Below are 19,026 nucleotides of genomic sequence, written 5' to 3' on the forward strand. Positions count from 1 at the left end.
TTGCAGAGCCCCCTGTTCTTTCACAAAAAACTAGAAAGGCGGCCACTCATAACAGCAGTGGCCACAAACCTTAAGGTACCCCAGCCAGTAGGATTCTTCATCCACGACGCCATATCAAGAAGCTGGATGCTGGTAGGCACCGAGGCTATGCAGTCGGTAATTCCGCCATCGAGGTAGGACCGTGACCGCATGTCTGGCACCACAGCCACACTAGTGGCCGCAAATGGAAGCCCCATCTGCTGCTATGGAACTCGGACCCACAAAATATCCATCCTGGGCCATAAATATGAATGGCCCTTTGTTGTCTCGGATGTTAAATTTCCCTTACTGGGCACCGATTTCCTCGCACATCACAGACTGCTAGTAGACGTCAGCCAAAAACGCCTGCTGGATACCGGAAGCTGTGGCTCCTGACCACTCTCCGCCTGACTGGGAATGCCCGCAGTATGCTCTATCTCATCAAACAAACACAATGCCCTCCTCCACGAATTCCCAGATGTCTTCAAGCCAGAACTGCGTCAGGTGCCAGGTACCCAGGCCAAGCACAGCATCCATCACCGCATCATCACCACAGGCCCGCCGACACATGCCAAGTTTGGCCGCCTGCCACCCAAGACACTCCAAGATGCTAATTTTATTTTAGGTAAATATCTGAATCATGAAGGTATTTTGTATTATAAGGGTTTGTATTGTAACTTAAAGGTTATTTATTTTATCTGCATGAGTAAGTATGTAATATGATAAACAGGTTTAATCTGTTTATGGGGCTGAGTATGTTAATGCAGAACTACAAATATATTTAGTCGGTAAAACCATGTCGTTAATTTTAAGTGGTAGTTTAAAATTTGCGAAGTGTAAACAAATTACGTAATCTTGTCTCAGTTCTTAAGATTCTAAAGTTTCTTTTGGTAGTCTAAGCAAGGTCTTCAAGGAGTACAGTTGTACATATATCGTGATTTAAAGGATATTATTGGGCACACAGATGTAAGTTTTTGACGAACTCTTATATATATTTGCTCTGTCTTATCATTCATTAAGGTGTTAAAGACTTAAATTTGTTTATTTTAAGACATTCAATATTTGTTTATTCCATAATTATAGTAAATAGATATAATCAAAGGAAGTTTAATGTGGTAATGAAATTGTCCAATTATAAAGGTGTATTTAACCTTGTGAGATGTATCAAGGTATATTATGTCACTGTTATTTACTGAATAATATGCATTATTATTTGACAATGTATTTTAAGAAGTGCAATAATTCCTTCCAGGAATGAACCTACTTCTACTACTACTGTTACTACCACTACCACTACTGTTAAAGGAATAAAGGGGAAGTCGAGTTTCTGAGTTTGTGTTGTCCATTACAATAGTTCATTCATCTTTGACATTAACATGAATACGGACCAGGATGACAAGGAGAAGTTACGCACCCTCAAGAACAACCAGACTGCGGCTCTCTCTGCCCTCACGAAGAAACTGAATGAAGTCAGCCGGTGTATGGAGAAGCCTGACAACCCCCATTTAGTAAAGACAGGTATGGAAGAGTTTGAGGATAGATTTAACAAGTACAAGGACTGCCACAGTGATTACCTCTCTCAATTACCTGTCAGTGAACACCAGCCAGAAATCAAAAGGTTTGAAGATAAAGAATTATCGGTCATAGGATTCAGAAACCAGGCGTATCAATGGATAACTACAATAGAGGCGAGTTTGCAAGATTCAATAGACGGATCTTCAATACAGAGCAAGTCACACATATCCAGGAGGTCAGTTAGAAGCACAGCATCAAGTGTGAAATCTGCTCACCCAAAAGAGAAGGCAAAGTTGGCTGGTTTGCTTGCACAGAGGACATTGCTTGAGAAACGGGCAAAAATAGCCCAACAACAGGCAGAATTACAAGCCGAGGAAGACTTGTTAAAGTTGGATGGTGAAATTGAAGCTGCAAGAGCAAGGGGAAAGGTGTTCCAAGAGGAAATTATTTCATCAGTGGACAAAGTTTTGGATCCTGAAACACCAGTATTTGTTCCTATTCACAATGTGCATCATGAACCCAGCGTCACAGTGCCTTCATTACCCATGACACCCGCCCCAGAGTCATTCTATCGAAGTCAGCAACAGTTAGTAGCGGCTATGATTCTGCCTCATGCTGAGGTGACCAAGTTTTGTGGTGATCTTGAATATGCATCATTTATGCTGGCATTTAATGACCGCATCGTGCCACACACCACATCGGACTCCAACAGGCTGTACTTCTTAAATCAGCATTTAGAAGGAAAGCCTAAGTCACCCATAGCTGGGTGCATGTTTATGGATGCTTCTGAGGATACATTGAAGCAAAAGGCCTCTGGATAAAGTGTATGGAGATCCATACAAGGTTTCCATGGCATACATAGACAAGTTGAGCAAGTGGCCACAAGTGAGAGGTGATAGCAGCGAATCACTGCATGAATATGCTTTGTATCTTGTGAAGTGTAATCATACCATGCAGTCATTGTCAAATATGCAGGTTTTAAATGACTCTCCAAACCTTCAGAGGGTGATTTCAAAGCTGCCCATGTATATTCAAAATAAGTGGTTGGATCATGTGATAAAGCTCAGGAAGCAAGGTGTTTGTGTGTGTTTCACCACATTAGTGGAATTTGTTCAGAATGCAGCAGAGGCAGCAATGGATCCTGTATTTAGCAGGGAAGCTTTGGGTAAAGTGTCTCTTTTTACAAAGGCAAAGGCACATCACGGCTCAAGTCAGAACAAGCAAAAATCATTGGCAGTTACAGTGCAACCATCAAATTCTGCAAACCAGTGTACCAGGAAATGCCAACTCTGTAGTGGTCATCATGATATTGAGGACTGCTTTCAATTTCTACACAAGAGTGTGGATGAAAGACGAAAGTTTGAGAGACAATCGTCTTTGTTTCAGTTGTTTTGGCAATAACCATACTTCGAAAAAGTGTTTCAATCGACGGCAGTGCAAGACATGTAATAAAAGGCATCCTACCACTTTGCATATTGAGAACTTTAGGATGTTTGACAGTAATAATGCAATTACTTCACAAGCTTGTTCACAGTTTGGAAGTAAAGGTCAAGATTGCACTCAAGGTCAAAATTGTGTTCAAGGTCAAGAAGGTACTCAAGGTGAAGGTCGCACTCCAGGTCAAGGCAATACTCAAGGTCAAGGTAGTGTGAAGTCTTCTGCATGTACAATTTCTGATACAGTATTGCAATCGATTTTGCCTGTGCAATTACATGTAAAGGGTAGTGATAATGTAGTACAAACTTATGCCTTTTATGATACGGGCAGTACAGGTTGTTTCATTAAAGATAATATCAAGGATCAATTAAACTGTAAAGGTATTGAAACAGCTGTCAAGTTGCAAACAATGCATGGGACTGATGCAGTCAAAACTTTTATCGTAAATGATCTTGTTGTCACTGATATACATGGTAATAATGATGTTGTATTGCCAAAGGCATTCACTCAAAGGGATATCCCTGTTAATCATGATCAAATTCCAAGGTATGAAATGTTAAAGGATTGGCCTCATTTATCAAGTGTTATTGATAAGATTCCATTATATCAGCCAGAGCTAGACATAGGAATATTGATAGGTAGTAATTGTCCAACTGCTTTGCAACCTTTAGAGGTTATACCCACTTCAGGTTATGGCCCTTTTGCAGTGAGATATTTGCATGGGTGGACGGTTAATGGGCCTGTACATGTTAAGGTTAGTTCAAATGGGGTTTCATGTCACAGGTTACTTGTATCTAATGTTCAACATGTTACCGACTGTATTACTATTGAAAGTGTTAGGAAGTTCTTTGAGTTGGATTTTTCAGAAAAGGATCTTGGTTCAGTTCCTGAAGAGCGTGGCTTGTCTTTTAAGGACAGAAGATTTGTGAAAAGGTGCCAGGATACCATTGAATTTAAAGATGGTCATTTCCAGCTACCCATGCCTTTCAGAGATCCCAATGTGAGTCTTCCTAACAATAAGAAGCAGGCAGTCAGCAGAGCGGAGTGGCAAAGGAGAAAGATGAAGAGTAGTGAAGATTACAGACAGCAATATACAGCATTCATGGATAAGTTGTTTGACAAAGGCTATGCTTACAAGGTCCCAGAAGGTGAGGTCAACAAGTCTCCTGTCTGGTATCTTCCACATCACGCAGTTTTTCATCCCAAGAAAAAGAAAATTAGGGTTGTTTTTGACTGTAGTGCAAAGTTTGGAGGTTTGTCATTAAATGATGTTCTGCTACAGGGTCCTAACCTCACCAACTCATTGACGGGAGTACTCATTAGATTCCGGCAAGAGGATTATGCATTCATTGGAGATATTGAAGCTATGTTCTTTCAAATAAAGATTCCACCTGAGAATCACGACTATGTTAGATTCCTGTGGTGGCCTAATGGGGACATCAATCGACCTCTTGAAGAATTCCGAATGGCTGTTCACATTTTCGGAGCAATCTCCTCACCAAGCATTGCAAATACTGCACTGAAGGCCACGGGAGACAAAGCAGATGAGAAGTATGACTCAACTGTTGGTAATACTATTAGGCATAATTTCTATGTTGACGATTGTTTGAAGTCATGTGCTGATGTTCCTACAGCAGTTAAGTTAGTGAAGGATTTGATATCTGCAACAGGTGAAGGAGAATTTAGGTTAACTAAATTTGTTAGCAGTTCAATTGACATCCTTAAAGCTTTGCCTATTGAAGATTGTTCGATTGAAAGTGACAAGTTTGATCTTGACAGGGAGAATCTAATGACAAGAGCCTTAGGAATGTTATGGGACCTTAAAGAAGACTCATTCAAGTTTTCAATTGCGCTCAAGGAAAATCCACTCACCAGAAGAGGGTTGTTATCAACTATTTCATCATTATATGATCCCCTTGGGTTACTCTCTCCAATCATCATGGGCGACACTTCAGGCCACCTGGTTGAGAGGTCGACGATCATCAGGAGATATCTGGCCCTGCCTGACGGGGGAAGAGGGCCGACGACGTCGATGTGTATGTGACAGAACTGCCTCTCCGGCTGTGGAAACTCGACTACCCCGGACTCGGTGTGACGTCCTATCTTGCTGGTTTGGCACCAAAGACACTGTCTTGCCCAAGTCCTCGCGTCCTTCCGCATCCTGTGCCAGACGAACTTCTCTGTCAGCAGCTTGGCCGTCGTCCTGCCGGAGGGGTGGGACAGCCCGTGGATGATGTCAAATACCTGGCAGTGGCGGGAGGCGGGCACCAGGGGCGAGGCTGGCCGGTGCTGACGTTGCACAGGAGTTTTGGTCCCCTGGGGGCAAGGGCCACATCCCTCTACTTTAGGGACATGATGGTGGTGCGGTAGGCTGGAGTCTCCGGGTTGGCAGCCTGTTCCCGGGCGAGGTCCCCGTAGTTGATCCCGAGCTGCACCGCGTTGAGCTCGATTCTGGAGAGGGCGTCTGCTACAGGGTTCTTCCTGCCGGGGAGGTACTTGATTGAGCAGGTGGACTCCACGACGGTCGCGAGGTGATGCTGCTGCCTGGAAGACCATGCGTCCCCCTGCTTGGTGAAGGCACGGACCAGCGGCTGGTGGTCCGTGTAGATTGTGAAGGGCATACCCTCCAGGAGGAACTTGAAGTGCTGGACCGCCCAGTACACTTTGCAGAGTTCTCTGTCGAAGGTGCTGTAGTGGGCCTCCGCGGGGTTGAACTTTTTGCTGAAGAGGGCGATGGGCTGGGGGGCGCCGTCGACGATCTGCTCCAGGACGGCTCCGCAGGCGACGCTGCTGGCGTCTATCAGCAGTTGGAGGGGAGCGCTGGGGTCATGGTGGGCCAAGGTGGTTGCCTCGGTGAGGGCAGCCTTCATCAGGGAGAAGGCCTGCTGCTGGCTGGGTCCCCACACTAAGGATTTTGGTTGGCCCTTCAGGATCTCCGTCAGGGGCCATGGTGTGTGCGATCCCGGGGATGAACCTCCTGTAGTAATGGGCGGCTTTTGTTTGTTCCACTGGGCAGGGCAGCGTGCGGGGCGCGGGTAGCAGTGTGGAGGAGCGCGTGAATCTTGGCGCAGGGGAGGGCGCGGGTGATATGAGCAGTAGGTAAACGTCTGAGTCTGCGAGGTTCGCGGTTAACTGAACGTGGGAGGGAATGTCTGCATCCATGCTCACTCTAGCCCTCTTAACTGGAGTGGAATACTCTTGTCAATATGCACTTGGGAGTGCGCCGTGTGAGTCCGTTAATGACACTGGTGATTTGCCAACGAGAGTCAGCATGCCCGAACACTGGTTACAGCGCCGTAATTAGTCCACTAGGGGCGTGGGTAGTTCCTGGAGCCAAGACTAAGTCACTGTGTGAGTCCGCTAATGGCTCCGGGAACCAATCCAGGGGCCACCACTTTAAGAGGTGCTAAAGAATGAGCAGGAGAAAAGTTACTGCTAGTTTATTGAGGACACAGGTGGTTTATATAGCGGTGGACTGACTTCACGCCGAGGGATACAATGAGAACCAGGGTGACCTGAGGTCAATTACCCTTGACAATAAATACAATGAATAAATACACTCTGATTTGCAAAAATGGACAATGATCAAATTGACAACATTCTGACACATGAGCAAAAGAAACATATGCAAAATAAGTTAGTAACATGTATACATTTACATAGATAAGTTTGAATGATTGAGTATGGCTGATCCAGCGTGACCCGTTATCATAGGAGCGGCATAGAAAACGGGTCTCCATCATAGAAGACCCGCTTAGCGGGGACTTTACATTATCACTTACGAATATGTTTTCCCAGTCTTTGTTTAATTCTTCACTGAATGGCTGAAAGTGCCTGATGTGGTACAGTACTTGGCATGACAGCCTCAATTTCATAAAATCTAAATCAAACCACAAAGCTAATTTATAGTATAGCTTTAGCAAGGCTGGCCCAAAGGATTTGTCTTTATTAATAATAAAGTTTAGATCTAATTTTTTTACAACACTTCCTTAACTGATCGCTTTCCTTAGCCTGGATGTTCACACAATAATATGTTTAACTGTTAAGTTTTTCAGTACAATACATGTGGGGATTGGATCATGTGGGCTGTCCATCTAATATCCTTGGGACAAAAGAGTGGCCTAAAGACTAGTCAAATTACTTTATGTTGTTCCTTTGATGAGAATTCCATATCCCAACATGGGTTTGATTTGTTACTAACAGGTTCACTATTCCATATATTCCATTTAATGACTACAATGGGTTTTAGAGATGTTGAATGAATTCTAAACCTTCATTATAGCACATTGACTTATGATGGGTACAAATGACCTATACTACCCAGTTCAGAAGAAATGGGGGCAATGAAGAAAATGGAGTAATTTTAAAAAGTTGTGACTGTGGAAGATTCATGGCTGGTGTGTGGTGGGAAGAATGTGCTATATACAAGGAATTTGTGGAGGTATGTTAAAGGCTGGAGAAAAGAATGAGAGGGTTTTGACATGTGATAAGAAGAATGCATAAGATTAAATCAGAGGCAGTAGATACAGTGGCAGTGAGAAGGACACTTTTAGACTTCAGGCTGTAAGAACCCAAGAGAAATGAAGAGTAGAAACAAGCGTATGTCTGTTCTCGAGGTTCGTTCTTGGAAAAGTGCAAAAAATTGGATAGACTAGGGAGTAGGTGACAACTGCATAATACACCCGACTTCTTTTGTCTTACAAATTTACTCCTAATTTGTGTGTGTGTTTACAGTAGACAAGAGCAACTCTCTTCCCTTCCCCTAGGCAGAAACTCTAGGCATCTGTGAGTTGAGGAAATTAATAAAAAACTGTAGGCATTTATAAGTTAAGAAGGAAATTAATAAAGAAAGTTTTATGTAATTAAACCATTAAATAAATTTATCACTATTAAATTTAGGCATTAAAGACAAACCCTTCAGACATACCATATGAAGGTTAATTGTGATCCGTTTGTTGAAACTACTTAATAAATAACATACGACAATTGTAATTACAGAATTGAAATCCTAGAGACCCTCCTGTATAGACTTGAAGAATTCTGTACAAAGTAGCCTACACATAACAAATGGTGGAAGTATGGATAACGGTGAATGGCACTGAAGAGTTCTGTGCTCAGCACGCTGAAATAGAAATGAAATGTGAAAGGCTATTAAGAACTTTGTGCTTAGTGCACACAACTCCAAGTGGAAGTACAAATGAAACTGAAAGGCCTTTAAGAATTCTGGGCTTAGTGCACAGAACTCCAAGTGGAAGTACAAATGAAAGTGGAAGAACCTGACCATAGGACATCTTGAAACTTTACTAGGGTAATTAGAACAGAAAAACTTCTTAAGAAAAACATTAAGCGCACAGAAAGTATACGTGGCAGACAAAGTATTCATCAAATTTTATATTGTGCTGTGAGAATAATGCTGCTGAAAAAAAAAATTGGGGACTTAAGTCCCAATCCTAAAGTGGCACCTTGACTTTACGGGTCTCAACTTCGCGGACTTGCCGGTGTCCGCTCAAAATAAAATTATGTTTTACTTAGTGGAATGTTCAATAAGTATGATAGGGTTATTGGACAGTGGACTGAGTGCACCAAAGTGGATAACCCCTTGTCATGAGTAGATAATCCACTAAGTACACTAGGGGTATCGGACAGTGAACAAAGGTTAGTTAGTTATAAATGATTTGTTTAACCAGACCTCTGAACTCTTTTAGGGTTCTTCTCGGGCTGGAAAAAAAAGAGGTGGGGGTGGAATACATAAAAAAAATTAAATAAGTAATTAAATAAATAAATAATAAAAAGGGGAAAAAATTAAAATAAAATAAAAAATAGGGAGGGAAAAAAGGGGGGGGGAAATTATATTTTATTTATTAATTTAATTTTGTTTAAGAAGAGAATGGTATTATTAATTGAAAAGTTATTACCTTTAGCTAGAATATCCTTTATTGATTTATTTTGTAAATAAGTATTTCTTTCATGTTGCCATCTGGGACAGTTAATCAAGATATGTTGGATTGTTATTGGGATGTTACATCTTTCATAAGTCATTAGATTTGTGCGCGGAGTTGAATTTATATTACCATGTGTGAGTCTGGAATGTCCTATTCTGAGTCTTGTTAAAATTACTTCATTAATTCTTTGCTTTTGGGTAGAAGAATGCCACTTTTTAACTTCGTTCTTAATTTGTCTGTTTGTTTTGAGGGTGTATATTTGTCCAATCATTTTGCCAATCCCTATTATTTAAAGGTTTAACTGATGCTAGCCAGTCTGATATGGGAGCTTTTGTAGTAGTTGGGGGGATTGTACAAGCCAATTTAGCAACTTTATCTACTTTCTCATTACCATTGTCAGAGTAAAAAGAGGGAATTGCCAGTTTCCCAAAATCACGGTAGTTAGAAGACCGGTGACCAAGCAGCGATGTTGCTGTCGTCTGGAAGTTCCAGAACCGAGGTTTTGTTTTTCCTTCGAGTTCAAAGTCTGGACTTCATCCACATCTACCTTAAGGATACACTCCTCACTCATTGGAGCTTCAGGAGATATTTTTCCTTGTTCTGTAGGCTATTTGTTGTTAATATCATCGCCGTTTGGTCATCGGCCCAAACATAAATAAACCGGAAACTGTAAATTGTGTGTGACAATTCAAGACCTGATACATGGTGGCAGCGGTGGGATCTTTCTCACGTCTTTGGTGAAGTGACCAGTGGCTGGAAGTGATTTGATGACCGTATTTTATCCATGCAAGATGGCTGAATACGAGAAGTTTATTGATGACATGAATGTTAATGAACTATCGGCTTCATTATCGAAACTTGGTTGCAAAACGGTGAAAGGTAAAAAAAGTAATCTCCGTAGTAAATTATCTTCAGTTTTGAGGACAATGAATTTAAAGGGAGATGAGGTTGTGTTTAAATTTACCTGTGGTCGAGAGCTTGAAGCAGAGATCATTCAAACTGGCGATGGAGGAGCCGCTCAACGGAGTAAACGTTATGAACCTGTTAATGTAGGAAGCAAGAAGACGCTAGACATGGATGAACAGTTAAGGACAGAACTGGGTGATCTTCGAGCTAAGGTGAGAAAATTAGAATCCAAACTGAGTAGTGGGAAAGTCAGTGAAGAGGAAGACTGTTTTCCATCAGGTATGGATAAATCAAATTACGGTATGTTAACATTATTATGTGCAGATGATTTGAAGGGTAGGCTATTGCTGCTCATGGTAAACTTAATAATTGGTGTAAAGAAGTTGAATTGTTTTGTGGTGGTAATGATAGAAGGAGGGTGAGAGGTGCTTTTGCAAAAATGGACCAATACATTAAAAGTGCCTTAATAAGCTGCGACGACTTAGACTTGGATAAATGTTCATGGGACCAAATGAAAACTCAACTCAGAAATAAATTATTACCTAAGCAGACTTTCCATACAGCATGGCTGGAATGGACGAACAAGCGGTATATGACAGTTCGCGACCTCCAAGGGAATATTTTATTTTAGTAATGAATTTACATGCGTCAATTAAGCAAGTGTTTGATGATGTCCCGGATTTACATTCAACTGTGAGGAATTTGTTGGTTAGAGACTTCCCTAAGGAAATTTCTAATTATATGCAAACCTTCCTAGACTCGAAAATATCTTTTGACAGATTTTTGGAAGAGCTAGAAATTCATTGGTCTTCACTGCAGCGACCTTCTATTAGCCATGCTTTTGTTAATAAGGTAAACTACGTTAAGGATGAAACTGTCATCAATACTAAGAGGGCAAATGATAATCGTAGTGTTAAACAGAAAAGGAAGTGGTGTCATGTATGCTATGCATCGTCTCATTTCACTGATAATTGTAAATATAAACCCCCACCAGGGACTTGCTGGGCGTGTAAGGAGAGGGTCATGTGTGAAGTCCTTCCCACAATATCAGTTTTTTCGAGAGCAGTCTCAAAAATTATGCAGAGACCTGTATTCAGAACTTAGCAAATGAGAATGCAGGTGTTGTATCTCCAGTTATTCCTTGTAGAATTGACAATGTTTTGCGAAGTGCTGTAATTGATACTGGGTCATGTCAAACAATAGCTCGGAGTAGTGCCATAAGCATTGAAAAATCTAGTAAAATTAAAAAATGTAGGAAGTCTCTTATTTGGGGTAACAAAAACAAAGGTACAGACGTTGGGAGAAGTTTCAGTAGATATACAAATCTCCCCATTTTATAAGATTACTCATTCTGTTGTTATTGTTCCTGATAGTTATTTATCAACTGATTATTTAATTGGTATAGATGTTTTGGAACGTACCAATTACTCGTTATCTAAGACTGGTAACATGAGAAATTTTCTTTGGTGTGGTGTAAGATATCCAGTATGCAGAACTGCTATTTCTAATGTATATGGCATACAAGTAACTGTCCCCAAGAGAAAAATTGACAGTTGCAAGCATGTTAAGTTGCTGAATAGGGTCGGCTCTCGAGACAAAACTCTCAAAATTCAATGCATGAAGTATATTGTAATCCAACCTGGCAGTGTTGGTAATGTGAAAGCTAGAGTTCCTGATAATGTTTCTGGTTATATTGTTTGTCAACCTGTTCTTGAAAATCAAATTCCACAACCTATGCTACTTAGTGTACCAAAAGATAAAAATGGTAAAGGGTTTACTTGGATTCCAGTTTATAATGGGGGTTCAAGAGTAATGGTTATTAAACCTGGTATGCATGTGGTTAAAGCATATGTCGTGGAAGATGATGGTATCACTGATCCATATTTTGTACCTTCTCACTGCAGAAGTAGGTCGGACTCACCTAATTTTAGAAAATGCAGAACTGTTGTAAAACGTTGGAAGTCTGCACCTGTTATTAAAAACCCTAGCAGTTATGTCCAACTAATTACTAATAATAATTTTAACATAACAAATGAAATGTTACCACATTACGAAGAAATTGGTTATAGTTGTAGTAGGAAACATGCATTAAGTAGACTCTTAAAAGCCCAAGACTGGAGTTATTTAGATAATGTCCAAAGGAGCAAATTAAGATCACTTATCTGTAAATATGATAACCTTTTTATTGTAAGTGATAATCCCCTTGGTCTTATACCTGATGTTGAACATTGTATTGATACAGGAGACACTAAATCGATTAGAAGCAATATGTATAGAATACCTGAAAAAGCTAAGTTTGTTAAGGAAATGACAAAAGAAATGCTGAAAAGGGGTGTTATTGAGCGTAGTTCTGCATCTTGACTGAGCCCTGTGGTTCTTGTGTCAAAGCCAGGTGGTGGTGAAAGGTTTTGTATCGATTTTCGTGCTTTGAACAAAGGATGATGTGTATCCTCTCCCTAAGCTAGAAGAGTTGTTGGATTCTGTGTTTCTGGTGCTAAATATTACACAAATTTAGATGTTAAAGATGCATATTGGCATATTGCTGTCAGGGAATCTGATAGAGATAAGACCACGTTCAGTGATGGTGAACATATCTATAGATTCAAAAGAATGCCATTTGGTTTGGCATCTGCTCCAAGTACATTTCAGCGCACAGTCAATAAGATTTTAGCCCCAATAAATAATAAACATAAAAGAGAGTACTTAGATGATGTAGTTGTGTTTTCGAATTCGTTTGAATAACATTTAGTTAATTTAAGTGAAACTTTGAATTTACTAAACAAAGCTGGTATAAAATTAAGTCTGAAGAAATCTTCTTTTGTCAAGGAAGAAATTAAATTGCTAGGCCATGTAGTATCAAAAGATGGTGTTCGTCCCAGTCCAGATAATGTCAAAGCCATTCTAGATTTGAAACCTCCTACCTCTACTAAACAAATCCGCAGGTTTTTAGGAATGGTAGGTTTTTATCGCAAGTTTATCAACAACTTTGCCCAATTAGCATTGCCATTGACAGATATGACAAAGGAAACTGTTAAATTTGAATGGAGTGATGACTGCCAAAGGTTATTTGAAGAACTTAAAGGAGCTAGTAAAGTGTCCTGTGTTAGCTGCACCTAATCTACAGCTGCCTTTTGAACTACATACAGATGCAAGTGGACTAGCAGTGGGTAGTGTTTTGATGCAAAGACACAAAGGTGAGTTACGACCTGTAGCCTATTTTTCTCGTAAATTAAAGGGTGCCGAGCTGAGGTATTCAGCTACTGATAAAGAGGCGCTGGCAGTTTTGAGTGTAAGAAAATATCATAATTTTCTTTGGGGATCCAAATTCATTATAGTTACAGATCACCGTCCCTTGGTTTCAGTGTTCAAACGCAAAACTAAATGTCCAAGAATGTCAAGTTGGAGTTTTGAGATGATTGTTCTTTCGATATAATCTATAAAGCTGGAAAAGCTCATTATGTCCCTGATGGTTTATCTAGACCAGTTTTTCAGGTAGTCACCAAAGTTTCATATAAGGACGAAGGTAAATTACCAGAAGGATTTAGTGCAATGGAAATGAGAGCAGACCAGATGAGGGAAAGCCGTTGGCAAGAGCTGATTGTATTTTTGGAAGGTGGCAAGTTACCTGGGAAGAAACCTCCACGATCTCTGTTACAGAATTTTCAGATGTATGATAGCGTCCGTTACTGCACAAAAGTTAGTGAATATGGTTCCCTCTTACTGAGGTTAGTAATACCTCAGCATCTACGTAATTATGCATTGAAGGTGGCCCATGATGCAAAGGTAGCTGGACATCCAGGTCCTCGTAGGACATTCGCAAAAGCAGCCGATTTATTTTATTGGCCTTCTATGTTAAAGGACTGCTGTGAGTATGCTAAGTCTTGCAAGTTATGCCAAGAAAGGAAAGGTACAAAGGGTCTTCAGTCTAAGCTTCAGAGTTTACCGGAAGTTGATCTGCCATTGCAAAGAGTATCGTTAGATTTAAGGATTTATATGGCAGTAATGTTGGATACCGTTACGTGTTAACAGTGGTTGATGCTTACAGTAGATTTGTTATTTTTACTCCTTTAAGAAATAAAACCTCTACTGCTATAACAAATGCAATGCTAAAGTATGTTTTGACTTTTGGTGCTCTAAATTTGTTTTACTCTGATAGGGGTAAAGAATTTCTTGCAGATATTTTTCGTCAGGCTTGTGAGGATCTTCGTATTAAAACTGCTATGACGTTACCTTATTGTCCACAGAGTAATGCAATAACTGAAAGAATTCACGGTACTCTCAAGACTACATTGACAATTTTGTGTAGAGATAATCCTCAAACTTGGCCAAGTTTACTGGATTATGTTCAGTACAGCTTAAACACTTCTGTCCATTCCACCCAATACAACACCTTTTATGACCTTTTATTCTAGGACTGTTCGCAGGCAAATGGGAGTGGCTGGCCTTTTGTTACATTACAAGTCTGGAGAGTCTGAAGTAAAAGATTCTCTTAAACGAGCTCATGAGGCAATTAAAGAATCTTCAAAGAGGAATATGCAAAGATACAGGGAGCAATACGTTAAGAAACTTACTAAAGAAGACAACCTTGATATCGGAGATTTAGTGGAAGTAATGAAGGAATCTCCATTACCAGGAACGAGTCGTAAATTAAATAAATACTGGGAAGGTCCTTTTGAAGCAGCAGGAAAAGTAGGCGATGTAGTGTATAAATTAATTGACCCTGTTAACCCTACTAAAGTGTTTGAGAAACATGCCAGAAAGTTAAGATTTATTCACAAAAGAATGGTTCACAGAGACAGAAGTTTGGTCTGATTCTTCAAGTGGCGAGGAGGAGAACGTTCATTCTGGACATGCCTATAATTTGAGACGAAGGAAAAATTAAACTGATTGCAGTTCCAGGTGTAGTGGTCAAGGGATAGTTTGTTCAGTTTGATGTTTACACAGGTATGTAAAAGATGTGTGAAGGAGTATTGAAGTTCCCACTGAGGTAACTGTAGACCCATTGCTGCAACACGTAATCTTGGCCAAGGTTAATTGCAGGGGAAACTCTGTTGCTTAGGGAGCATAGATATTCAACATTATGAATGTCTCCAATGCTATTTTCGCTTCACAACATCGCCTGTTGTGAACAAGTTTAGATGTATGAAAGTTTTGTTAGTCTCAAATTAATTAGATATGCCATGGTAAACCTATTCAATGTTCTTTAAACTAGAAGTTTTGTTGAAAGTTTCATGTATGTTAGAGAGTAAGAATTTGTGTATATTTATTAGGTGAAAAATAAACTATTGTATTTTCAGTTATTTCAAATATTTGTATAATTTCAGATGATGTGGATGCCTTGATTTCGGGACAATAAGGCTTTCCTAGGAGGGGAGTAATGTCAGAATAAAAGGAGCGAATTGCCAGTTTCCCAAAATCACGGTAGTTAGAAGACCGGTGACCAAACAGCGATGTTGCTGTCGTCTGGAAGTTCCAGAACAGAGTTTTTGTTTTTCCTTCGAGTTCAGAAGTCTGGAGTTCATCCACATCTACCTTAAGGATACACTCCTCGCCCATTGGAGCTTCTGGAGATATTTTTTCCATGTTCTGTATTTGTTGTTAATATCATCGCCGTTTGGTCATCGGCCCGAACATAAATAAACCGGAAACTGTAAATTGTGTGTGACAATTCAAGACCTGATACCCTCAATGACTACATGGGCTGGGATTCAACAAATATGAACTTGAAGGCCGTTTGTAATTAATTGATGAATTTCCAGTTGGATATTTTGGACAAGGTGATTATTTGATTTAAATGATCCTATTGCACTTCTTGAGTCACTCAATATGAGTGCCGAAGGAATTCCTTTTTTTTTATATAATGTGGAGAGCCAATTGTATGGCTGTTAAATTCAGCTGTAAATACTGATATTAGAGGAAGGCCCATTTGGATAGTTTCATCACTTGAATCGGCTGATGAGCCCACTCCAGCTTCATTTTTGGATCCATCTGTATAGATTATAAAGGGATTACCCTTCTATCTTATGTGTTCCATGGCATGTTGGTGATACATTTCTGTGTTGAACATATATTTTTTGAAAGATAGGATAAATATGTGCATATTTTTGCCCTTTTTAGTGTCCATGGCGTGATCCGATTTATTTCTTGGGTAAATTTGGGTATCATATAAATTCAATAGATTAGTTTTTTTAGTAAATGAGTTTTGATTTGGGTTATTATTTGTATTTTGATTATTGAGAAATTTATTTGATACAGGAGATGTGCCTGCTTGAAGGGATAAGCCTCTTCTTAAAGTAATTAGATCTCTGTAATATTTTAGAGGCGGCTGGCCTGCTTCTGCTAGGATAGAGACAGTTGGAGATGAGCGGAAGGCTCCTGTACATATACGCACTCCCTCGTGATGTAAAGCATCTAGAGATTTTAGAGTTGTTTCTGAGGCAGTTGAATAAATTGGTTGGTTAGTTATAAATGATTTGTTTAACCAGACCTCTGAACTCTTTTAGGGTTCTTCTCGGGCTGGGAAAAGAAGGGGGGAAAGAGTACATAAAAAATGAAGTAGTTAAATAAATAAATAAATAATAAAAAAAGGGGGGGAATTAGGAAAAAAAAATCAAGAGGGAAAGAGAGAAGAAAAAAAAATGAGGGAAAAAAGGGGGAAGATTATATTTTACTTATCAATTTAATTATTATTTTGAATATCCTTTATTGATTTATAAGTATTTCTTTCATGATGCCATCTGGGACAGTCAATCAAGATATGTTTGATTGTTATTGGGATGTTACATCTTTCACAAGTTATTGGTTTGTGTGCGGAGTTGACATCAGATGACCATGTGTGAGTCTGGAGTGTCCTATTCTGAGTCTTGTTAAAATAACTTCATTAATTCTTTGCTTTTGGGTAGAAGAATGCCACTTTTAACTTCGTTCTTAATTTGTTTTAGTTTGTTTTGAGGGGGCATATTTGTCCAATCATTTTGCCAATCCCTATAAATTAAGGGTTTAACTGATGCTAGCCAGTCTGATATGGGGCTTTCGTAGTAGTTGGGGGATTGTACAAGCCAATTTAGCAGCTTTATCTGCTTTCTCATTACCCTCAATGCCTACATGGGCTGGGATCCAACAAATTTGAACTTGGAGGCTGTAATTTTGTCCGTTTAACAAGGTGATAGATAGAAAAAAAGGTAATCCTTTGTTAATTTTTCCGTTGGATATTTTGTTTTTGACAAGGTGATTATTTGATTTAAATGATCCTATTGTATTTAAATTGCACAGTGATTATTTGAGATCCGCTCAAATGAGTCGCTCAATGAGTGTTGAAGGAATTCCTTTTTGTTATAATCTTGAGAGCCAATTGTATGGCTGTTAATTCAGCTGTAAATACTGATGATATTAGAGGAAGGCCCATTTGGATAGTTTTATCACTTGAATAGGCTGATGAGCCCACTCCAGCTTCATTTTTGGATCCATCTGTGTAGATTATGAAGGGATTACCCTTCCGTCTTATGTGTTCCATGGCATGTTGATGGTACATTTCTGTGTTGGACATATATTTCTTTGGAAGATATGATAAATATGTGCATATTTTTGCCCTTTTTAGTGTCCATGGTGTGACCAGATTTATTTCTTGGGTAAATTTGGGTATCATGTTATGTAAATTCAATAGATGATTAGTTTTTTTTAGTAAATGAGTTTTGATTTGGGTTATTATTTGTATTTTGATTGAGAAATTTATTTGATGCAGGAGATGTGCCTGCTTGAAGGGATAAGCCTCTTCTTAAAGTAATTAGATCTCTGTAATATTTTAGAGGCAGTTGGCCTGCCTCTGCTAGGATAGAGACAGTTGGAGATGAGCGGAAGGCTCCTTTACATATACGTACTCCGAATAAATTGGACAGCTATAATTTATAATTGATAGTGCTGTTGCATTGTACAACATTAACATTGTGTCTCGTCCTTCACCCCATTTGGTGTGTGAGATTTTCTTTAATGGCTTTAGATCCTTTGGCTTTGATATATTTGATGTGATCTTTCCAATTTAAATGTTGATCAAAAATTATACCCAAATATTTAACACTATTGCACATGTTTATCTCTTCATTATAAAGATATAACTTAATGGTTTGTTGTTTCAACCATTTTTTGTCTTTGTAGAAGACAATGCCATTTGTTTTATTTACCGACAACTTGAAGCCTACGGAGTTGGTGCAAGTGGTTATATTATTTGTTGCTATATTATGTATTCTTTGAGCATGTCTCAAAGAATAACTTGAATAATATATTACAAAACCATCCACATACAAACTATTTTGTAGACCCTCAGGCAGGTTCACAGTAATATCATCTATTGCCAGGGCAATAAGATGCAGCTCAAAACACTGCCTTGGGGATACCCTCCTCTTGTACGTAGCAATTTGAATATGTATTTTCTATGCGTACTTGAAATGTACGATTTGTTAAAAAATTGTCGATAAATATTGGAAAGTGACCTCGAATATCACATTTGTGGAGTTTGTGCATAATATTGTATCTGCATGTGGTATTATATGCCTTTTCTATATCAAAGAAAATAGCCACTGTGAGCTTTTTCTTTTCAAATCCTTTTTTTAATATGATCTTCTAATTGAGTTAATGGGTCTGGTGTAGATCTACCAGCTATTGATCCCGATTGGGTAGGTGATAAAATTGAGTTTTTTGTTATAACATTTATTAATCTCAAACTAACCATTTTCTCCAACAGTTTGCACAAGCAACTTGTTAGAGATATTGGCCTGTAATTAGTGGGGTTACTAGGGTCTTTTCCTGGTTTACTGATGGGTATAATTATTGCACGTCTCCACTTAGTTGGGAAAGCGCGTTAGCCATATGTTGTTATATAATTTTAATAAAAATTCTTTACCAAGTGTAGGTAAATTTTAGATAATTTCAAAAGAAATCATATGACCCGGAGCTGATGATCGACATGATTTTTGAGCAAAATTAAGTTCACTCATATTGAATTCTTGATTATAATCAAGGTCCTCATCAGTTTCAAAATTAAGTGAATGATTCATTTTTTGTGTTCTAATTCTATTGAAGTGTTCATCTAAATTAGAATAAGCGCTAATATCTTCAATATATTTGGCTAATATATTTGAAATATCTTGTAGGTTATGATTTAGTTTGCCATTATTTGTATTGGGCTTCTAGGTGGTCTTATATGTTTACCATT

At 39.1% G+C, this 19,026-nt stretch overlaps 1 protein-coding gene and 1 long non-coding RNA gene across 2 annotated transcripts; both read left to right on the top strand.

The window, feature by feature from the left end:
- The first annotated feature begins 3,022 nt into the window (after nucleotides 1-3,022).
- Nucleotides 3,023-5,014, top strand: LOC136831051 (uncharacterized). Its single transcript, XM_067090997.1, has one exon. The coding sequence runs from the start codon at nucleotides 3,023-3,025 to the stop codon at nucleotides 5,012-5,014; it is 1,992 nt and encodes a 663-aa protein (XP_066947098.1).
- Nucleotides 5,015-7,952: 2,938 nt separating this feature from the next.
- On the top strand, nucleotides 7,953-16,428 carry LOC136831357 (uncharacterized). Its single transcript, XR_010850845.1, has 2 exons — nucleotides 7,953-10,030; nucleotides 15,143-16,428. It is a non-coding gene; the product is annotated as an uncharacterized lncRNA (long non-coding RNA).
- The last annotated feature ends 2,598 nt before the right edge of the window (nucleotides 16,429-19,026 follow it).

This window comes from Macrobrachium rosenbergii, chromosome 48 (assembly GCF_040412425.1).
Source record: "Macrobrachium rosenbergii isolate ZJJX-2024 chromosome 48, ASM4041242v1, whole genome shotgun sequence".
Classification (NCBI taxonomy): domain Eukaryota; kingdom Metazoa; phylum Arthropoda; class Malacostraca; order Decapoda; family Palaemonidae; genus Macrobrachium; species Macrobrachium rosenbergii.